The sequence below is a fragment of the Numenius arquata genome, chromosome 4, assembly GCF_964106895.1.
Source record: "Numenius arquata chromosome 4, bNumArq3.hap1.1, whole genome shotgun sequence".
Lineage (NCBI taxonomy): Eukaryota > Metazoa > Chordata > Aves > Charadriiformes > Scolopacidae > Numenius > Numenius arquata.
In genome coordinates, this window is record NC_133579.1 from 34449525 (window position 1) to 34473901 (window position 24377).

Sequence of the window (24377 nt, forward strand, 5' to 3'; positions counted from 1 at the left end):
AACCATTAATGTCTGTGGTTAGTTGTGTGATAGAATAAAAATGGAGTGTAGATTTACATGACTTTGAAAAAATAACCTGATAGCTTTCTGTTGATACAATAACTGATTTTCCAGATCAGGGAAATATGGTTCACATAATCTATCTGCATTTAGCAAAAGATAGTGTGCTGCTGAGGAGCAGTAAAGAACTTAAAGGGTTGGGGGAAGGAACTGGGTCAACAGCACACGCTGAAAGGAAAATGACTGATCAGAAGGGAAACAACAAGCAGAGTTATTCAACTCTCAGTTTGGAGACAATCATATTTTTACTAAGAAATTTCATGCAAAACCAGGAGTGTAGCAATAAACTTAGTTGTTTGCACCATCAATACTGAAGAGCATACAATTCTCACATAACAAAGATGAACTGGAAATTAATTGTATGAATGGGATGGCTGAAATACTTCTAGATTTCACTTAATATACTGTGCATGACTATGTGCTAGACAAATTGGTTGAAATGAGGTAGAAGAGGCTCCTAAGATGATGGGAAGAATACAGAGCTTGTAACATGAGAGACGAATAAATGAGTTTGGGTTGTCCTAGAATAGAAGTATGAAGGCTGACTGAAGATATGACTGATATTTAAAAATACACCAATGAGTAAACACAATGGAGGAGGAAGAGCTATTTAAACCAAAAGACAATGTTGGCAGAAGAACAAATGGGCATAAAATGACCATGAACAAATTTAAGCTGGAAAGCAAAAGGTTTCTAGTTATCAGAAAGCTGTCTTTCAATGAAAAGCAAAGTTCCTCTAAATGGTTTATAAATGAAGTTCAGTAAGTTTATGATTTGCATTATATGATATAGGTGTCTTCAAAAGCATAGGATTTGATTCAGTGATGTAGGAGTTCCTCTTAATTTTACATCTTACATAAAGCACCAAATACTCTTGAGATATAGTAACCTCTCAGGCAGCGTGCACCCACAGTTGAACAGCAACTCTAAAATACTCTTTCAGACAGAAAATCAAGAGACTTTGTTATTTGGCTAATCACCAGAAGATTTAAACAGACTGAATGCAAAGACTTTTTTTTCAGAGCTTGCAATGTATGTCCCTAGAGCAATAAGGTTAAGTTTTCTCTGAAAATCATCACCTCCATCAGCACTGCATTGGATCCTAGTGCTAACCACAATACTGTGTGTCACTTCTTGAGCTGCCAACAGATATACTTTCAGTCTTTAAAAATGAGGATGTGAAGACCAGGAAAAATGCTGATTTGAATAAATGCATCCTACTTATCACAGTGTCAGTAACGGAAGACAATATTTCTGTATATTTAAAAAGCTGTGAAATCCTCCAGCAGAAGATGATGGGCAGTATTGTTCATTCTTATTCGTTTAGCTGAATTTAAAAATGAGCCTAGAAAGAAAAAAAATTAATTTTTAGATATTGAGTAAACAGGATGTATTTTGTACCCATTTTTATACCATGTATAGTATGCTTAATTTGAAAAAATGAAAATTGAATATAAACATCAATATTCTAATAATATTAAGGTAGGAAATTGGAATAAGCCTTAAGCTTCTATCTTAACTAATGCCACTGTGCTTTTTAGTGTTGTTGAATGCCACACTGAAGGAACAAACATTTTCCTCAGTTGAACTTTCTTGGTGCTGTCATTTTGTACAGTGGTATGAAACGCAGAAACCTCTGAACTAAGAAATCTATTCCTTTTGTTTTTCAGCATCAAAACAATGATTCCTCCGGGGGAATGCCTATATGCTGGGAGAAAAAGGAGGAAACCCATTCAGAAACAGTTAAGTATCATATTCATCAGGAGACATCTTCCTCCAAACATACATGCTAGCAATGAGGTAGAAGAAGGAGTCCCTTCCTCCTATGGTCCACTGACACAGGAGAGACCTAATCTCTTTCTCTGCAGTGAGAAACCCCTGGTCGGGAGGCTGGCTCTTCATGGTTAAGACTGGTTCCTGAAAGGATGCTGAGCATGGGTCAAAACATCCCTACCCATCACTTGGTGTCCCAGGAGAAGGCCAGTGGTGGCTGTGGTGTGTACCAAAGTGTAGTACAGAGTACATTTCTGTGAGGAGTGGAGAGGGACAGTGCTTTCTCATAGGCAGGAGATACTGGTGGACCAAATGTCAGCTGGGCAATGGGCTGGAGGGGTGGCTTCCACCTCCGCCCTTCTGTGTTCCCTGCTGCTTGTTGAAGGAGCCTTTTGAGAAGCTGTGTGTCGAGTGGCACCAGTGCTTTGCGCTGGCCCCCTTCCCTCTTCCTTGGCTTAGCCTTGCTTGGGGCATCGCTAAGTCCACATGTGTGAGCCTGGAAAGTGGGTCAGTTCAGCCAACTGAAAAAGCAGGCTGGTGACTCACTTTTTGCATAAAGAACATATAATTTTTGAACCACTATTTACTATGGGATCACTTTCATTAGAAGAAAAATGGGAGAGAGGAATTGTATGTGTGAAGACAAAGCAGAAAAAGAAAAAAGGCAATGGGAAGTTGTTACTACAAGATGCATAAAATGGGAGGCAAGAAAGGTTGCTATCACTCAAATGTAAAATGATTTCCAGATGTCATAAATCACTCTGTGAAATGAAGCTTTTTAATATAATCATCCCACATCTTCTGTGTTACACTTGATTATATGGTTATGAAACACACATTTTTACTGTGTTAAAATTATGAACTAGCACTGGTGGCCTTCACAGACAATTTAAGGATGAGAAGGTAACAAAAATAGATTTCCCTATTTTCATTTGTTCAGACATTCTAAAAATAACCCACTTGGCTTAAAATTGTATCTAATGGTCTGAACTCAAAGGGAAGTTTCTCTGAATGTTTGGGTGAAATCTGTTGATTTTGTTTGGATTTTGGAGAGTATTTGCACATGAACCACTTGTTCCCACTTAAAATATATTTCTTTTACTGTAAAAATATATTAGGTGACAATTTCAATAGGCAAAGATAATGACATAAGAAAATGATTCTGCAAAACCTGAGTGTTAAATCCAAAACGTATGTAGTATTTCTGCACTGCTGTTCAAGTATGGATGTGGATATTTAACTTTATTACTGCATGAGATGTGGAACCGCTCCAGTACATGAAATTACCTCTGTGCAGAACAGTTTATGGATCATAACTTTTGTGAGAAAGGAGGGAGAGTTACAGTGGCTTTGAGAAACATTAAGCTTCATGTTTGGAGAGTATATAGCTAGCTAGAAGAACTTCTCTCAAAGATGACTTCTAGATAAATGCAATGGTTAAGGAAACTAACTGCTAACAAAGGACAGAAATGTCCTCATTAGCCTTTTTTGAAGTTCTGGTTTCAACAAAATCAGAAGCAAATTCTCACTTTGATGGAACCAAGTTTTTACCTTGGAAGCCATTGCAAGTAATGCTCCTTGAAAAGAACTTTGCGATGAGACTGTAGTCCGGGTACCTGAGCATGAGCGTGACCAGCCAGGACAGAGACAATTTTGATTAAGAAACTTAGTTTTGGTTCAAACAAAGGGAATCGTTTAGATTAGTAGAATCCTGAGTTCCCACACTGGAGATAGCCCTCTGTTTTCTGTGGTTAGTTACTTATCACTTGCTGAGGATGATTTCTTAGTTGCTAGCAACACTTCCTCAAACATCTGTTTGTGGGCTTGGTCTTTGGTGAGCCTTTCCTGTGCTCACTCCCTCACTTGGGGACTTCCTAACTCTTATCTAAAGGGGCTCTGAATGCCCAAGACCAACTGGCTGACAGAGCTCCTTTCACGGTCTATGTCCTTCAGTCCTACAGATCTTACTGACATTTCAAGACTCCGAGGTATCCTTACTGTTATGCTGCCTCAAATAATTTATCTTGAATTTAGAAGGGTAGACAAAGCCTATTAATGGAACAGTATATTTAACCATGATTTTGATCCATGTTGTACTGTATTTGTTATAGTTTTTTTCTCTTGTTTGATAGCAGAGCACATTTTCATTCACAGCCTTGTTCTACTTTTTCCCCTATCATTCTGGTAATGAATCACACTGTCACCTGCTCTGGGAGGGGTATTTGTTCTGTTGAAAAACCTAATTTTTCACAGGAAAAAAGGCTGATAAGAATTTTTTGGCCAGTCCTAGTGATGATTCCTCTCTTTTTAACATTAATAGCCTCTAGAATTTAACTTTGTCTTGGCAGAGGTATAAGTGAGCTCAGGTGCCAGTCTGAGGAGGATACTTGGATTTCTGTAGGGATTCATGGATTAGTGCTTTCAAAGGTCATGATTTAAAGGACAGAGGTGCAGCTTTCCCCTCTGCAGAACAATTGGAACGTTCACATCTACCCATACTTAGTGCATCCCAGAAGGCCAACTCTGCCTCTTCATCAGGTTTTTGTGATCAGGCTGTCAAGCCAGGTGGTGATCCTGCAGCTGGCTTTTAATCCAGTCTATCACAGAATGATATTGCTCATGAACATGATCATTGCTCATGTTTTTTTCAGGCACAGAAATTCTATTCTGAGGTAGCTTTATAGAGTAAAGATGAAAATGTTTGAAGAAGCTCCACAGGAGAATGCAGACACCCATAAGACTGTGGAAGAATGTGTGGAAAACTTGTTTTATCAGGAGGAGCTAATATGTTTCTGTCATCTTCTCTACACTCAACTAGGAGATACTATTTCATTAGGTTGCCGTTCTTCAGACAATACATTGGGTTCAAATTCTACTTTTACACATGCAAATAAATAAAATCCCTAGCTGTTCTCCTTTTGCCCCAGAAAGCTTCCAAACAAGCCTCATTAGATGTGGTCTGCACTAAAGAATTTTGGCTTTTACGGACTCTGTTCAAACACCTGGAGCTCAGACTGATTGAAAATTTTCCATCAGATATGCTTTTCAGCCAGAGAACTAGAGCTTTGACTAAAGGAAATATTTTCTACCAAGTGTTTGCTTCCTGTGGAAATCTAACATTTTACTGGTAATGCAAGCATCTGAAAACTAAAGAGATCTTGTTTTTAACCTCAAACTAAAATCACTGTGCTGAAATTAATATTTATACTAGAAACGCTAAGGCAATGCTTCAGGACAGTTACCATTTGAGAGCTTCAGCCACTTCTTCGTCTCAAACTCTGGCATCTTGTAAAACTCCCTCTCTCCACAAAATGTTTCTTGTAATGTTTTACAGCTCCAAACTGCCCACTTCAGCCAGAACTGTACCAGTGCCAGGGTAAACAGAGACCTCAGGAGGTGCAGCTCTCTTCTGCTTCGTAGTTCTCATTTTAAAGCCCTCTGTGGCATAGCCCTTCCTCTTACTTGGTATCACACTATCCTACCTCTCATCTGCTCTGCCAGTCTGATGTCTTGACCATTAGTTCTGCTTCCTCCTTTCATTGCTATGAAGACCCAGAAGAGTTAGAAGGTGGAAAAGGGCCCTCTTTCCCTCAAACAGCTTTCTCTCTTTCAGTCCTTTTCGCTTGTAGGAGATGGTGAACATCTGCAGATGCACAGCTGGCACTGGAGCTCAGCTCTGCCAGGATGCCAGTGCAATGCCCAAGCGCAGCTGTGTGGCTGCGGGTGCTGGTCAGTACCTTCATGGTAATCATCTTGCTGTTACTTAGCCTATCTGTTGCATCTCATGATCTCCCTCTTCCCTTTCCCTTCTTACTGAAACCTTGCCGTCATAGTAAATGATTAGATTTTCTCAGTTTAGATCATCTGCTGGTTTAACACTTCAGCATACTTTAAAAACTTGATTCAGAGTGAACTTTTCGTTAAGAGGGTAGGGCTCCCTCAGAGGGTAGTGAACATCAGAGAGATGTAACTGCAGGAAATTCCTCTGCAAGCTCACCAAACTGGTTTACACTAGTGGCGGGTCTTTGTGTCACACGGAATCATTAAAGCACAAATGGCTGAATGCCTTATGTACCACCAAAACAGAAAATGTTCTCTGCACCAGCTCCCACAAGCAGTTGCTACCGAACGGGGACTGGTGAGGTGGGTCTTGTACGGGTACAAGTACTTGTTACTGCAGAGCAGGATTTGGGTGGTTTAACAATGCAAATAAGGAAATGCCAGCTTTATTGTTTTAATTACATGTGCTACTTTATTGTAGTCGTGGTGCATGAAAAGCAGAGTAAAAGAGGTATTACAGAGTGCCAAATGGCTTTGCTTCCATCTGGTTTACACCGACCTGGTTTACACCGTTTGAGAATCCCTGTTTTAAAACAAACATAACAGGCACCTTCTCCTTGCAGCTCAAAATAAGGGCTAGAATTTCCATTTGCCTCAAAACAGCTCATTGAAGAATTTCCCCGCCTGCTCTTTTCTGTTTATGGATAGCTAAGCTAGCCTTTCCATGGAACTTACATTGTTTTAAATTGCATCCACTTGGCACCTAATTACCATTTACATCAAACCCCTGTTTGTTTGGATTCACTCCCTTACTGAATCATTTCCTTGAGTTTTCAGGAAGACTCTGTCCTGTAGTGTTTTTACACGGCTCCCTACAATCTCCAGAAAACTGTTCCTTATGCTCAGTACAAATGCAGTTCACATAATTGCCTCAAACCATACCTCTCTGGCACAGAACAGTCACTATTTTTGTGTGGTAAATAGGTTTGAACAATTTCTGTTTCTATTCCATGTTATTCTTGACAATTTTTAGCCCTTGAACTCATCAGTCTGATTTTCCTTATTGGAATTAATTTTTTTTCTGTCCTAAATTACTTCCATGCTTCAGCTGTTTTGTCAGATGTAAAAAGCAATTAGTAAAAGCTTATGTTCTTTAGCGTCTACTCAGCCATAGGCTATATTCCCACAAAATTACTGCTCTCCACAGGTCAGACACCCTTTTGGTGTCGTAGTGAGGATGACTGAACTTTGGGGTTTACTCCAAAAAACTTAGTGCCCAATATGTACTCAAAATTAAAATTATGATTGAAAAATATAGTAAATGTGTGGAGCATGGAAAACCAGTAGTAAAGTGCTACAAATAAATAGTTTTACTCTAATTCTCCACTGGAGCACCAGCTAAGCTACATAAGGTTATGACCCTTGCCTTTGGTGAGGTGGAAACTGTTAGCACACTCATATTTTCCTTGCCTACCATTTCTCATTCTTGAGTATTTTTCCGTCTTTCTCTCCTTGGTTTTTCTCTCCATGTGTCTTATTCTGGAGAAGGTGCGCCAGGAGGAATGTGTCAATGTGCTACACTAAGAACTTGAACATGGACATTACACCTATTTTAAAAAAGGGTAGAAAGGAGGACCCTGGGAACTACCGACCTGTCACCTTCACCTCTGTGCATGGCAAGATCATGGAACAGTTCCTTCTAGAACCTATGCGAAGGCACATGGAGGACAGGGAGGTGATTCAAGACAGCCACCATGGCTTCACCAAAGGCAAGTCCGCCTGACCAACCTAGTGGCCTTCTATAATGGAGTGACTACATCAGTGCTCAAAGGGAGAGCTATGGACTTCTGTAAGGCCTTTGACACGGTCACCTACAACATCCTTCTCTCAAAACTGGAGAGATATGGATTTGATGGGTGGACTGTTCAGTGGATGAGGAAATGGTTGGATGGTTGCATCCAGATGGTAGTGGTCAATGGCTCGATATCCAGATGGAGATTGATGACAAGTGGTATCCCTCAGGGGTCTGTACAGGAACCAGTACTGTTTAATGCAGACAACACCAAGCTGAGTGGTGCAGTTGATGTGCCTGAGGGACAGGATGCCCTCCAGAGGGACCCGGACAAGCTCTAGAAGTGGGCCCATGTGAACCTCATGAGGTTCAACAAGGCCAAGTACAGGGTCCTGTAGTTGGGGTGGGGGCAACCCCCAGCATCAATACAGGCTGGGGGACTGAGAGCAGTCCTGCTGAGAAGGACATGGGTACTGGTGGATGAAAAGCTGGACATGAGTCGACAATGTGTGCTTGCAGCCCAGAAAGCCAGCTGTATCCTGGGCTGCATCAAAAGCAAGGTGTCCAGCAGGTTGAGGGAGGTGATTCTGCCCCTCTACTCTGCTCTGGTGAGACCCCACCTGGAGTACTGTGTCCAGCTATGGAGCCCTCAGCACAGGAAAGACATGGACCTGTTTGGAGCAGGTCTGGAGGAGGCCACAAAATTGATCAGAGAGCTGGAGCACCTCTCTTATGAGGACAGGCTGAGAGAGTTGGGGCTGTTCAGCCTGGAGAAGGGAAGGCTCTGGGGAGACCTTAATGGGGCCTTCCAGTACTTAAAAGGGGCCTACAGGTAAGATGGGGATAAACTTTTTACCAGGGCCTGTTGCTATAGGACAAGGGGTAATGGCTTTAAACTAAAAGAGGGAAGATTTGGACTAGATATCAGGAAGAAATTTTTTACTTTGAGGGTGGTGAAACACTGGAACAGGTTGCCCAGAGAGGTGGTAGATGCCCCATCCCTGGAACCATTCAAGACCAGGCTGGACGGGGCTCTGAGCAACTTGATCTAGTTAAAGATGTCTCTGCTCATTGCAGGGGCGTTTGAACTAGGTGATCTTTAAAGGTCCCTTCCAACCCAGACTATTCTATGATTCTATGATTATGGGAGCAAATGGAGGACCAGCAGGCACAGCACTAAGTCCCCTGGGAGATGCTAGCTCAGCTATAGCGCTGGGCTGCTGCACTCCCTCTGAGATCATAGACCCATGTAGTTTAGGGCTCCAGTGGCCTGTTGTTCATTCCTGGGTAAAACATTTTTTGACTACTGCTGGGTCCAGCAATGGCTGTCTGCTGGAGATAACCACCTTTTCAAACTTACCACTCAGGTCTTGTTGCTTAATTGACAAGTCTGTGCTTCAGCACTGACCACCACTTGTGCTGGAAATCAAGTTCCCATGACTGTGTGCAAGTGCACCAGCTTTTCCTTTTCTCCCTCTTGAGAACAGCATCTTACATGTTCTGTAAGAAGTGAAGACACCCCAAAATTGAGCTTCCTCATTTGTGATGTATTTCATCTTAATGCATTTTCACAATAGGCCTTCTGAGGTATCTGGTCCTGTCCACTGCATGAGAGGGACATGAAGGGGGATGGACTAGGAGTGCTTGGCTTAGAAATCCAAGTAACATTGGTCTTTATGTTTTGAGAGGAATATCAATGTTCTTAAAAGAGAAAACAAATTCTTATCTTTGTTATTACTGATGTTGGAAGGTAAATGTGAGAATTTTCACAGAGGTTTTGAGCTTGAGGAAAGAATGTCTTCTCACCTTTCTTCCCATACTTTTTAAAATCATGTCTATAGACAGGCTCTTTTCTTAATTATCTCCTGACCCACAGGTTAACTTTGAGTCATTAAATGGAGGAAAAGAAGATGCTTTGAATGAATACAGTGGGTATTGAATGGGTTCATGCATTAGTCATGGTAATTTTCCTCTGCTGTTCTGACCCTCATTTGTACAACATAGATGAGGAATTGTTTTTCCTGGTATTCATTAGAACATGAAGACAGCACCCATTCCTCCCCTAAAGTGAGAGGGTCCTGAGTAAGGGATATTAGTTCTTGGTCTGTTTTTCACTGGGCAGATGTGAAGAGAAGCCAATGTCGGTGTCTTTGCACTATGGCAAATACAGTATGATAACCTCTTTTTGGCAGGGGACAGGAACATTAAAAATTTGCCTAGAAGCTAGGCTAAATATGCCTGTTGTCAACTAATTGCAGACATCATCTCAGTCTCCAGTTGTACTATGTGGAGGTAAAACAGGTAATCGAAAGTGTGTTCTCCACCACAGAAGGCCTGCAGTTGGGAATGAAAAATCAAATCCTTCGAAGAGACACAGGGACCGTCTGAATGCGGAACTGGACCATCTGGCCAGCCTCCTGCCTTTTCCACCTGACATCATATCGAAGCTGGACAAACTTTCTGTCTTGCGCCTTAGTGTCAGCTATCTCCGAGTCAAAAGTTTCTTTCAAGGTAGGTCTCTTTAGGATATCAATATCACATTAAAAGTCTCCCTCTAATTTATTGCTGTTTTGTACTAAACCTGAATAAAATTAACAAGCAGTATTATATATTGGTAAAGGAATTAGAAATAATCTATTATTGAACTTACTTTTGTGCATGGGATGTTGCGTTGCAAATTTTGTGCATTTCCTTCTTTGCCATTTGTGTGTTTTTCACCAAATAATTGGATAACCCCCAGTCTTCCTCAGCAGGCTTTAGGAAACAGGGAAACATGACTGTAAAATCCCTAAACCAGCAAAAAGTCTTGGGGCAGATGTAATGCCTGTAGATATTCAAAGGAACTCCCTTTTTGAAGCTATTATTGTGCATGTTCACAATGCCTGTTTAAATATGATGTGAAAGTCAAGCAACTGCCGTATTACCTGTGTTTGCTGTATGCCAAGAGGAAATGGGCGTGCTTGAAAGGCCAAAAAGATCGCTTTCTTTCAGGATAAGTGGGATCCAAAGGTTAAAGTGTTGACTAAAGCTGTACTAGGCTACACTTTGTTTTTGTAGCTGCCTGGCACACCACACAGTGAAAGCCAAATGTGCATGTTCAGATGTACATAACAAGAATTCTTCCAAATTTGCAGACATTTTTAGTTTCTTCTGTTGCTGAAGAGTTCACAAGAGGAAAATCCGGATTAGGGATTTAACAATGAAAATCCTCTCTAGAGTTGCTTAAAAAAAGAAAGAAAAATACCTACCTGAAGGAGTATAATTGAACAAAACTTCTCAGTGGACTGCAGAGATAAACAGAAGTATTTTTTTTTATGGACATTTTTCCTTTACTACTCTTTACTACTCCTTCCTGTTACTATTCCTTATTATGCACAGTGTATACAAGGGAGCCCTATATTTTTGGTGGGTTGACTGGAGAATAATATCTGTTGGTTAGTGTCTTGCTTTTAAAATATATTTTAATGTAAAAGAAATGCCAGTATGAAGAGGCTTTGGCAGACTGCAGAGCACTTTACAAGCTGACATCAGATTACAGATGGTGACATTACTGATAGCAGGAGCCTCCCATGTCAACTGTGGCAGCTGGTTGCCCAGCCGCCAGCATCCTGCAGTTTACAGAGTGCCTCTCTTTCCCTTTGAACACATACCTTAGTCTTACAGCCCCTTCCTCTGAGCTTTACTTTCATTTCTCGTGGATTCACAAGCAATAAGCTGTCTTCAGCTGCCTCTACTGCCCTTCTGCCAGAGTTCCTAAGATCCATTGTCTCCTTTTTTTTAAAGGGATGGGATAAGAGGAAAACAAGTAAAACCAGACTTCATTACTCTGAAATGTTCCATGTTTCGAGAGATTTCATTTAATTTAATCCCCAAATTACCTAACTGAACACATAGTTTGTGTTCCCTTCATTCTTATTTTTAAATGTTTATATCATGAAACTAAGGTTACAGAGAGCATTGTTTATAGTAAAGGAAGGAAACTACATGCCATTTTAAGATGAGAGAGCAGGCTGGAGCTTCAGAAGGGTGGAGTGGAGGAGAGGTGAGCCCTGGAAACAGAGCTGGGTGAGGAATGGGTGCTAACCTTTGGGTAAAAGCAGGATCTGCAGCCTCAACTTTATAGCACATCACGATCTACTTCCTCGTAGTTGTGGAGAAATAAGGCAGAATCTGGTGTTTTTTAAACAAATACTTTGGTAGGAAGTCACCTAAAAAAAGCAAACAAAAATATCCATCCCAATGTTTTGATCTTTGTAGTGATGAAAGAGGACAGAAGAGCAGAAATGGCTTGTTTGTGGCTTTTTAAATCAAAGGATGGTACTAAGTTGTGAGCTGTTATAAACACTGTGAGGATAGAGAACAGACCAGTGGCGTACAGAGATATTATAAAATTGGATAAAATAAAATGTATCTGGAAAAACTGACCTAGCAAATCCGTACTAATTCACTCAGGGAAAATTAATCCAAAGGAACTGGTGTTCAATAGAAGAGACAAACCTGGATTAAAAACAATAATCAAAGAGGGACAGTGGTCAGCAAATTGTTCTATGCTTGTAATACGATATGTTGACATAAACAAGAAATCCAAGTGTGGATTTTGGTCTGTTTGCCCAGAGGCAGCATGTCACTACACAGGAAGGTTATAATCCCTCTCTGCATGAGACCAGCATGACTCCATCTGGAATACAGCTTTCTGTTGTGGGCATCTCCTGGTCACAAGGGCATTAGTACATATTAAGGGGTGCGGAATAAACACAGGCCAGAAGTGACTATAAAGTTGAGTGGACAGAAAAAAAGAAAAAGAGTGAAATTAGCTCAAATGTGTACAGTTTATATGCTTCAACTGTTTGTCTTCATAGGAGAGAAAGACAAGAACGGAGGAATTGCTTCGGATATTTTACAGTGGCACAATAGAGGACCCAAGGAATGATGGTGGAAATTTGACTTGAATATCACGCAAAACATATCTGTAATGAGTTCTGTTCAGCTATCTGATATTCATAAAATTGATGCAGTGGGGATTCATGACATTGAAATTTGTAATCTATGACACACAGGCATGTGTGTCTTTTGTTTAAAAGCCTGTTCTGTGAGTTTTAAGGAAGTTAAGCTTAAATTCCATGTTTTTAAAAAGTGCTTGTAAGAATGCTGTATGCCATTTTTTAAAAACTGTGAATAGTGCTATTTGGCACATAAGTTCATATATGACATTTCAGGCAGATTTAACCCATAAAAGTTCAGCAATTCCCATAACAATTACCATTACACACCTTCAACAGTCCCCGCGGTTTCTAGACATACTCGTTTACTTACCACTAGGTGTCCTTTCAGTAGCTACACTGCAATACTCAGTGTGTAGCACAAATATTGTATTTATAAAGATCAATAGCCAATTGAAAGGCATGGAGTGACCTTACCATATTGATTTCAAATATGAAAATAATTTTGCAGAGAATTAGGTATTAGGGGATAGAGAATATTCATCAGCCATCTATTCCCTCTTTGGTGACCATTACAGGTTAGTACCTTGAAGCATGGGGCCAGTTCATCTTAGTTAAGTTGTTTAAGCAAAGCCGTGGTTCTTTTCCAAAATTTAGATCTGGTTTTTGAGACAGATTTTTCTAGTATTCGATTTAAGTCACTATGTTGGATTCCCTCCCTCATTCTTAGAAATGTTTTCCTTTGGCTTCAGAACAATTCTTCTGTCTACCTGATTTACAGTCTTTGTATCTCTGTTATCAGTTGGCAGTGGCTCTATTAATAGCCCCACTCTCCCCAAGCTATATGCATTTAGTCATTTTGCATTTTTCTGATAAGCACTTCAAAATGGCTCGCAGCAGTAACCTTCCAATCTCACCAGATCTCTTGTATCAAGCGGCACAGATCTGAACCAGCGCTTAGACTGAGAGGCGTCAACTGCTACAGGAAGCCGTGCTGGTCATTCGGCCCTGACCAAAATTTGCCGTGGGTGGGGCTCCTGTGGAAGTGGAGTGGTACTTAGTGGCTGTGACCACTTGAGCTTGCTGGGCCCCTGTCTTGGCCTTATTCCATCTTGGTTAATTGTAGTCTGTCTTCCTTTACTACTCTTGACAATACATCTTTAGCACCTCTTATTTCTCAGTTTTTCCACTGGTGGAAATATGTCGGTCTTGCTCCACTTCAAAACCAGCTCCCGTTTGTTGATCGTTTAAATTGTTCCCTTCTAGTATATGCATTAATTCTGTAAATTTATGTAAAAAGAATAGCACCTTGTTCTTTTAGCATCTCAGATCCTTTCTGAGAGACAGCTAACTTAAGCACCCCAGTACCTGAAAGAAAAATAGTTATGACAATTTAGATAGACCAATAGAGTTACAACTAGGGCTCCTCATCTTTCAGTTCTTGGTGTAACTAACCTTGTACTGGGAGGCCGCTCAAATTTTCCTTCAACATACCGTTCATTAATGTTAGTCCTTTTAGCCATAAGTATTCCTTATAAATGATAACTGATGTTGTTGAGTACAGTCTTAGATGGCAAACATAGACTGGGGGTATTTTAAATCCTTCACTACATAATTTATGTAAAAAGTAATTTCATTTAAAAACTTGCTATTTTTCCCATCTGGTCATTTTATGCATGCAGAAATGTGTATTTTGTTTTTATACACAAATACACATAGGCAAACACAGAGACATGCATGCACACACAAAAACAGTGTCATCCCAACAAAAAACTCCCTTGTAGTATTATTTTTACTCTCTGTGTTTATTTCAAGCTTCAGTGCTTTCTCTGTAGTTTCTTACTTCCAGACTTCATTTCATTTTGAAAGCTGAAAAGCTGATAGATTTAAGGATGACAAAATAAGGAATGTAGAGAGTCATAGATTAACTCTGTGAATAAATATATTCAAAGCTTCTGTAAATTTATTTTTAAATTGTAATCCAGTTCTTTCCAAAATTAATGATAGTCAAGCATGGAGATGTTGTTTGACCTGCCATTATACATGGATTTTAAACTGAATTACAGTACAGTCTAAGAAATTTGTCTACAAATGTTAGTTCATCTGTTTCCATGCAGAATTTAAGATTTTAGGAAACAGGCCTGTAATGGACTTTCCTGGGTAAAGAATCACCTGTGCCTAAACCTGAGGGTCCTTTGTCTAATGCTTTTGTAGATCTGCAACATGAGTGATTCCACATCTTCCCTGGCAATCCCCAACATCCAAGCTGGAGCTCTCTTACTGAGTTTAAGCCCTCCTTCTATGGAAGAACAATTTATTCCCTTTTCTCATGGCACCTGAGCTTTTACAGCAGGGAAGGTATTCCATGTTTCCCTCAGTCTTTTTTTCTTTAGACAAGACAGCCCTGCCTTGCTCCTTCATTTTTTTTTCTCAAGGGCTATATTTTCTTTAATCATTCTTGCTCTGTTTTTGTCTTGTTTTCAAAATTAATCCAGAGTACATGCAATGCATCCTTCCATTGTACAGCAAATGGCTGATATCTTTTCTCAGATGATGGTTTCTAAGTAAGCTTGGACCCCCTTCCAAAAGGTTCTTCATTTTACTTATGAAAACATTGTGAGACAGTAGGAATAGCTTTTTTAAAGTTATAGACATGTAATGTCTATTCTTCCCATCCACGTGTCCAGTTGTAGAAGGTAAATAATTCAGTGTAACATGGCAACATATCCTTGACAGATCTGTTGATTTCTACTTCTTTTTTATTACCTTTACATCTCTACAGATAGGCCGTCTGATATTTTTCTTCAGTAATTTTCCTAGGGATTAAAGCTCAGTTTAGTGGTCCTACTATTCTATGGTTTCCTCTTCCCATGCTTTCTAAAGATAAGCTCCATGTTTGCCCTCTTCTAGTCTTTCAAAATCTCCCCTTTCTGTCATGATTTCTCGTAGACTAATAGCTAACAGCTCTGAGCGTGCTTCAGCTCATTCCCAGAATATGCTGCAATGAGTCTCACCAGATACAACTAACTTGCAAATATTAAACTCATTCAAGCACCAGAGGTGCTAGTCTTGATGCTGATGTTTAGTGGCAGTATCTGTCTGATCCTAGCTGATGGGAGCAAAAAGAGGCAATAAACACGTAATCTTCTTTTTTCTGCATTATCTGGAGCTCCCCCTCTGCTGAATAGCAGAAAACTCTTTTCCCAACCTTGTATGGGCAAAGGACTTCCAGTGTGCTTTTTATAACCTTCCCTTTCTTGCTACATTTTATTTTATGCATTAGCTTTTCTATTTCTCTTCTTATACACTTGTGCTCTGTTTTATTAATTTTAAAATATATTTTCTGTGAGCTTCCAGTAATTGAAGAACTCAAGATTTTGTTAAGATGGTCTTTTCTTGTATTTCCCACTCCTCACTGCCACCAAGATAGTTTATGCTTAACCCCTACACATTGGTTTGTTGAAAGAACATCCAGCTCCTACTTTCCTTAGATATCTGAGGTTTTGCCTTCCAGTTCTCCAGGTGTCTCCCTTCTTTAGGTTTGGTGTCTTCATGTTGCTGTGCCTTGGATTGCTGCTGTGGAAGAACCAATGGTTCCAGGACTTCCTGGTCACTTTCACCAAGCTGTCCCCCCTCCTTCTGTTCCATTTCTCTCCTTCAATTAAATCTCTTTTATATATTTTTTTCCCCAGTTCTGTCAGGATAGCACACACTGTGTGGCTTCTGTCTTTCTTCTGATTTAGCATTTATATTAGTGGGTCATTTCCTTTTACTCATTTATGTGTTTGGTGTCATCCAATTCCCACCAATGTTTATCTTTAATGGAAATTGGATTTATCCCTTTTAAAACGAAAGAAACAAAGGATTCCTCCCAGCTGGCCTGATTTTCAGTATCCTCAATTACTTGTAGTCTGTTCCAGCTTTCATATCCTCCTACTGTGTCCATGGCTGTTGATCTCATTGCTCAATAACAAACATGCGCTTCTTGCTACATTGATTCAGATTCCTTAGGTTCATTCATTAGATTCTTTAGATTAGGCTGTCCTAAGGAAGGACAACTATTATTATTGTAGTATTTGAGTATTTTGTGCAGCAGTCCACACTCCATACCTTGCAGATGTGTTTCTGATGTGACACGCCTGTCACTCCAGTGACACTCACAGAAAATTAAGAAATTAAAATTTGAGGTGGGTGGGGAAACAAAGAATGATCTTGCTTTCAGTTTATTATTGGCACCATAATGCTATTCAACACTGCTTTATGAGTGCTGCTTACCTGAACCAAAGTTCCTGGTCTGAGCATCCAGGATTCTACTGTAGTGCAAGCAGAGCGGTTATCAGGCATCCTTTCCCCCCCCGCTGTCTGTCCCTGCATTTCTGTTTTTCCAGAGTTTTCTTTTCAAAATCTCTCAGCTAAAGGTTTTTCTCTGGATCGACAAGTTCTGCTCTTTTAGTATAAATATGTTTTTCAGATTTTACTTTATGTAAGCAAGGAAAATTTTTCCACAAGATTTAACTGATTTTGAAACTAAACTCATACATTTGAGTTTATTGTTACAATTATGGCCTATACTGGATACATTTCCATGGGAAAATTTCTTCTCTCATTTGTTAGCTGGTTCCAGTAGCCTGAAGCTTTCCCTTAAATTTAAAACCATTGTCTTAGTGAATCACAGAAGGTTTGAAGTGGGGAGGGACCTCTGGAGGTCATCTGGTACAACTCAGGCAGGGCCACCTAGCGCCAGTTTCCCATGACCATGTCCAAATTTGCTTTTGAATATCTCCAAGGATGGAGACTCCACAACCTCTCTGGGCAAACTGTGCCAATGCTCAGTCACCCTCACAGTGCAAAAGTGTTTCCTGATGTTCAGACAGAGCCTCCTGTGTTTCAGTTTGTGCCCATTGCTTCTGATCCTATCACTGGGCACCACTGAAAAGAGCCTGGCTCCCTCTTCTTTACACCCTTCCTTCAGGTATCTATACATGCTGATGAGATCCCATCTGAGCCTTCTCTTTTCCAGGCTCTCAGCCTCTCCTTATAGGAGAGATGCTCCAGTGCGTTCATCATCTTCATGTCCTTTCATTGGACTCTCTTCACGTCCTTTGTAATGGATATATTTAGAACAGATATAGGAAAGGAAAATAATAAAATATCTGAAATACAGTAAAGATTATAAGAGAGGCTACACTGAGAACAGGATAAAATGCCTAAATCAAAAATCATGGAATTATACTTCCTTGACTCCATCTCTTCACTTCCACTTATCTTTTCTTGGTATGATTTATATATTGGGTTCCATTATGGAAATAATAAGAGGCTTTCAGATTATCAACAAGCCTCTAGTTTTTGATGAAACCTGTACTTTGAATTATAAATCTAGGATTCCAGTTGTGGTTCTCTGCTTAACTAACGTTGAAGCTGTTACCTTGAGTCAAGAAGTCCCCAACATAACTGAACAGTTTAACAAATTTGTTTTTTAAAGACATATTCTACTGATTTAGAGCACTCCCGGTGCTGTCCCCTGAAATGGACTGCCTGAATGATTTATTTCTTGAAAGAGAAATAAGGACTTTTCTTTTTGCATGTACATAAAATGTCTTTCGGGTATGTGTTGCTGTAGTGCACAGTCATAGCTTATTAGATTGTCTATAAGCATTTAGGCTGTTTAAGTTTCTTAGGGCAGCATATTCAACAACTTGCATTGAGAAGGAATCTTCATGGTCAGAGTGGGTAACAGGTAAGGTTATTCCTGTGGCTGGATTGAATCATTGTATCCAAATTACCACAGAATTCAGAGTGTTTCAGCCAAAAAGGGAATGTTCATGAAAGAAACCTTTTCTGCTCTCTATTGCTCTCTAATTTTACCATCTTCATAACAACATAGCAATTGAAAAGAGGAAAAAGTGTTCTGGTGCATAAGTGGTACGTAAGTAAATCTTTGAAGGAAGACTTACTGTCTGCAAGTCATTATCTAATCAAGTGCTAAAATACTACATTAGTGAAATTTTTGTACAACTGTCAAGACTTTAGGCAGGCTAGCTGCATATATTCATTCCTAGGATCTGGCAGGAATCATTTCTGGAGAAGCAGCTGCACATTGACTCTCCCCTACGTTACCCATTTTCAAACAGTGGATTATTTTGACTAGATTTTTTTGACATTTTTAATTGCCAGAGAGACTATTTTATTGTGACATATTGCTTATACCAATGCTTCACATTTTTCTTTTCCCCTTGTTTCTTGGGGACACCATTCACTCCATGTAACAAACGCCTGAGGCTGTTTTGAGCTACATGTCCTCTTGGATAACCTGGAGATCTCTCTAACCCTTGGGATACCTTTGATGACTCTTGGAAGAGGACCATATCTCCTCTTTGTGCATTGTTGTAAGAGGATGGACCTCCTTCTGCTAGCTGGCTTTCTCTTTAGTTTCACAGAATCACAGAATCACAGAATGATATGGGGTTGGAAGGGACCTCTGGAGATCATAGATTAATAGATTCATAGATTGGTCCAGGCCAGAAGGGACCTCCAAAGGTCATCTAATCTGACCTCCCTGCAGTCAGCAGGGACATCTCCAACTAGACGAGGTTGCCCAGGGCCTTGTCGAGCTTCACCTTGAATATCTCAAGGGAAGGGGCCTCAACCACCTCCCTGGGCAACCTGTTCCAGTGTTCCACCACCCTCATAGTAAAGAACTTCTTCCTAATATCCAATCTAAATCTCCCCTTCTCCAACTTAAAACCATTGCCCCTCGTCCTGTCACTGCAGGCCTTTGTAAACAGACCCTCCCCAGCCTTCCTCTAGGCCCTCCTCAGGTACTGGAAGGCCGCTATGAGGTCTCCCCGGAGCCTCCTCTTCTCCAAGCTAAACAACCCCAGCTCCCTCAGTCTGTCCTCATAGCAGAGGTGCTCCAACCCCCTGATCATTTTAGTGGCCCTCCTCTGGACCCGCTCCATCAGGTCCATGTCCTTTCTATACTGAGGGCTCCAGACCTGCACACAGTACTCCAGGTGAGGTCTCACCAGAGCAGAGTAAAGTGGCAGAATCACCTCTCTGGATCTGCTGGCAACACTTCTTTTGATGCAGCCCAGGATGTGATTGGCCTTCTGGGCTGCAAGTGCACATTGCCTGCTCATGTCTAGCTTCTCGTCCATCAGCACCCCCAAGTCCCTTTCCTCAGGGCTGCTTTCTAATACCTCATCCCCCAGTCTGTATTTATACTGAGGATTGTTTCTTCCCAGGTGCAGGACCCTGCACTTGCTTTTGTTGAACTTCATGAGGTTCATCTGGGCCCACCTCTCCAGCCTGTCCAGGTCCCTCTGAATGACATCTCGTCCCTCTGGTGTATCGACAACACCACACAGCTTGGTGTCATCTGCAAACTTGCTGATGCTGCTCTCAATCCCTTTGTCTATGGCGTTGATAAAAATGTTAAACAGTACTGGTCCCAGCACGGACCCTTGAGGGACACCACTTGTCACTGCTCTCCACCTGGACTTCAAGCCATTGAGTACCACCCTCTGTGTGTGACCATCCAGCCAATTCCTTATCCACCGAACAGTCTACCCATCAAATTCGTATCCCCCCAATTTGGCAAGCAGGATGTTGTGAGGGACCGTGTCAAAGGCCTTACTGAAGTTCAAATAGATCATGTCCATAGGTTGTCCCTTATCTACTGACCTAGTCACTCTATCATAGAAGGCCACTAGGTTAGTCAGGCAGGACCTGCCCCTAGTAAAGCCATGCTGGCTATCTTGAATCATCTCCATGTCCTCCATGTGCCCAAGCATGGCATCTAGAAGGATCTGTTCCATGATCTTCCCAGGCACAGAGGTGAGGCTGACAGGTCAGTAGTTCCCAGGGTCCTCCTTTCTACCCCTTTTAGAAATGGCTGTGATGTTTCCTCTCTTCCAGTCTGCAGGGACTTCACCTGACCACCACGACTTTTCAAATACCATGGAAAGTGGCTTGGCAACTACATCAGCTAGTTCCTTCAGGACTCTGGGGTGTATTTCATCAGGTCCCATGGACTTGTATATCTTCAGATTCCTCAGTTGATCACCTACTATGTCTTCACTTACAGTGGGAGGGACTTTGTCACCTTGGTCACTAACTTGTGGGCCATCAACATGGGAGCTAGGAGGAAAGGGGTTGCCAGTGAAGACAGAGGCAAAAAAGTTGTTGAGCACTTCCGCCGTCTCCTCATCCATTGATACAAGTTCCCCACTGTTGCTCATCAGGGGGGGTACATTTTCTTTGACCCTCCTTTTCTGGTTAATGTACCTGTAGAAACCTTTCTTGTTCTTTTTCACATCCCTTGCCGAATTCAGTTCTTGCTGTGCCTTGGCCTTCCTGACCTCATCCCTACACAGCCGGGCAATGTCCCTATACTCTTCCCAGGATGCCTGTCCCTTTTTCCATTTTCTGTGTAGCTCCATCTTGCCCTTTAGTTTGACCAGCAAGTCACGGCTCAACCATGGTGGTCTCTTGCCGTCCTTGCCCAATTTCCTATATGTCAGGATTGAGATCTTTTGTGCTCTATAGAGAGTGTCCTTAAAGATCTGCCAGCTTTGTTCTGCTCCCTTGTCCTTGAGGGCCATTTCCCACGGGGTCCTATTTACTAACTCCTTGAAGAGTTGGAAATTTGCTTTCTTAAAATTCAGAGTCCTAATTCCATCATCTAGTCCACACCCCCTGCCAAAGCAGGTCCACCAAGAGCAGGTTGCTCAGGAACGTGTCCAGGCAGGTTTTGAATGTGTCCAGAGACGGAGATCCACCACCTCTCCGGGAAGCCTGTTCCAGTGCTCTGCCACCCTCAAAGTAAAGACGTTCCTTTTCATGTTTAGATGGAACTTCCTATGTTCAAGTTTGTGACCGTTACCTCTTGTCCTGTCACTGGGCAGGGCACTCATTCCTTGGGTACTCATGCCATGTGCTGTGGTTGTTCATATCATCAGAACTTGCAAGCTCAGATCTGTTAGGCTGAGCCAGTCATCTGCACGAAGGGGGCTGGACTCAATAGACTTTGTGCTGTCTTTGGGAAATACACCATCATGATGTTCTTGCAGAACTTCCTCTTGTGACTCTGGATCTATATCTTATACCACTTTTCTATTGTTGGATGCCATTCAAGTGAACATCCCTGTAAGTCTCAATGTTTCTCCTGGTATTGACAAGACTGATTATGAAACCAGGGAGTTGGAAATGACAAGTGATGGGGGAAGAATCTTTGACTGTTAGATTTCTCCTGTAGGCATTTGGCACTGGAAGAGTTCCACTGTTTCAAGCAATAGTAGAAGAACGCTCAGAACCAGACAACATGGTCACAGACACACACAGTGACTGGTTTTATAGGTGTTCCCACAAACCACAGCTGCTACATTTGTCCAATGCTAGGGGAAGTCCCCAAAATACTTTGAGTCATTAAGTGCAGGTCTTTAGCTTTCTCCAGCTTACTTAGTAATTTTTAACCATCCTGATTTGGTAGGCTTTTATGCTGGGTTGCATTTGGTTAGCTCACACTATGCATCTCATGTAGCACTGATGTAAATAAATGCCGGTATGTGGCTAGGAAAAAACTGGGCCCATCTAATGCAGTAGACTGATATATGCACTGTCTTTTGTATTCAGTGATGTTCATCTTGCTCGAGCACAGTGCTTCCTCAGTCCTTTCTCTGCAGCTAAGACCCTCCTTGGCCCAGCCTGGTACCAGCTATTGAAATGCCTTTATACTCCCCTGTGGATCAAATTCTATTATCCTACATTATAATGAACGAACTTTTACTGACCTCATTTTCTTGAGTTAAATTGTGTTTGGATGCTGGAGACTGAGGAAGAACTTAGCATAAGGTTTAGTTCGACTGCAACCCAAGTTTTCCTTGGATATGGAAACAAGATTGGTTTTCATCATAGAAAGATTGCATTTTTACTCCAGAAGTTGCTAGCAATTGCAGTGACTGTAGTCCTAGCAACAATTCTAGGCAACAATTCTGTCCTAAGCACTGCTGCAGTGGATGGGAAGTAGGAAAGCACTCCCTCAGACATGAACTTTGGCTTGGTTTACACTTGTTCTCAGCTTCATGAGTGATTACCATCTCTGAGAGGAAACGTGTTTCTTTACTGTCAAGAAAATGATTTACTTTGTTTCTTATTTTAAACATAGATATGTTTTAAAGGAAAGACAATACCTCTTATCCAACACAACAAGGAATTTAGCTGGGCATAATATAATTGCATAGGGCTTTGAAGACAAATAGGAGAAATAGTTCTAGGCTACAGAACAGTGTGGGAGACTGTTCTGGTTTCTCTTCTCACTTTGCTGCCACCTCACTTCTGGCTTACAGCAAATAGTGAAGCTCTCTTCAGAAAACTCTGAAACAATGCAGGTGTTAGAGCAGGTCCTATAGCAAGAAGCAGAGTGGCTATGTCACTCCGGGGATAAGCCCACATGAATTAGTCCTTCTGAGAGACACAGTTTATTAGAATATGTGCCTTGCCATCCAAATACAACCACACTGTTTTCCAAGCTCCTGTTATCTCTATGTAGCAGCATAAGACATGGTGTGCCCATACCAATACCCTTAGAGCTAGCTCAAAGACCTCTGGACAGCACTCCATCATGTCCAGTGCAGACATACCTCTCTGGTGCTTGCCAGATCAGGTAACTCTAATCTTTTGAATCTGTACAATTATATTTGCCATGCCAAAGTAGAGCTCAAGATGACACTTGTGGTCCATGGAGGTGGAAAGCTGCAAGTGTAGGCTCAGACCAAATGAGAGCACATGTTTCAGTGCATATAGGTCCCTCCTGCTTGTCATTTATCACATTTTCAGGCAAAACTCATCAAGCTGTCCTAAGACCATTTGCCAGTTAGCAGCATGGATGTAGAGGGTGAGAACCATATGACAGTATTATCACAGCTCCTGTGAAGGCAACTCTACCAAAGTAGTGTAAATATAGTCAGGAATTATTTCTGAAGAGACTTTTGGGAAGGCAAATCCATTAATATCTTGAATTAAGAGCTTGCTATTCAGATGTAAATCTAAAACACTGCTTTCTTTCTAAGACTTAAAAAAAATAATTTGAATTACAAGACTACTATTTAGCTTTTGGACTTTGTAGTGCTTTTATAGAGTCAGTTTGTGAAGTTCTGAAATGCTGCCTCATATGCCTCACTAGCAGTACATGGTGGTTGCTGGGACCCTGAGAAGTTCTTGAGATGCAGTCTGAAGGCTAAACATGGAAGCAGGGGAAATGTGGAGGTTGCAAAGATGTACCAAGACTAGACAAAATGATATTATTTTTAATTGCACTTACCAGCACTCTTCCCTATTATGATTTTCAACTGGATTTCATACCTAATATCGATCAAGTCATGTGTAAAGGTAGGTTTACTGGAGGTAATCAAGCTGGATGGGTGGAGGGGGTAGGAAGGTGCAGGGTAGGCTGGAGGGGAGAGGGTAAAGATTAATAGCCAGATCCTTAACTGGCTTCCATCATCTACTTACTAGATTTTCATATAAATGCTGTGTTGTTTCTGTCTATTAACCACTCACAGATGTTTTTTATTATCTACTTTCAAGAGTTTCATTTTAAAAAATGTCTGTCTTGTTCTACTCCCCAAAGTCCTGCTAATTGTTAGGCCACTGAAGCCCTGGGACCATTGCCTGCCATGTGCATCAGTGTTATCTCATTGGGGTTTTGTATTGCTCCCTCTGCATTGTCTGTATGTGTCTGTTATTTCCTGTCTCATGCTAGTGTTGAATGTACTTGGGGTGCATGGGGTTTTTTTTGCATACTGTGCTTGGAGTTTTAAATTATTTCAAAACAAGCAAATGAAATACAAATTAAATGCTAGCATTAAACAAAATAGCTCATTAGAGTTCAGGTAGGCAGTCCTGGTTAACCTGGTTACTACTCCAGAAAATGTGTCCCAGCGACTGGAAGCTCTTATTTTATGTCACGCAACACTCAACGGTGACATCTTCTCCAAGTAGCAGTCTGAGACATTTGTTCAGTGTTCACATGG

General features: G+C 41.2%; 1 protein-coding gene across 1 annotated transcript in view; it reads left to right on the forward strand.

Moving 5' to 3' along the window:
• The first annotated feature begins 1740 nt into the window (after positions 1–1740).
• The window catches only part of AHRR (aryl hydrocarbon receptor repressor), a 72083-nt gene continuing 49446 nt past the window's right edge, over positions 1741–24377 (forward strand). The window contains exons 1-2 of the mRNA XM_074146770.1: positions 1741–1802; positions 9735–9916. Coding sequence (XP_074002871.1) covers positions 1741–1802; positions 9735–9916 — 244 coding nt within the window. The remainder of the gene's footprint in view (positions 1803–9734; positions 9917–24377) is intronic.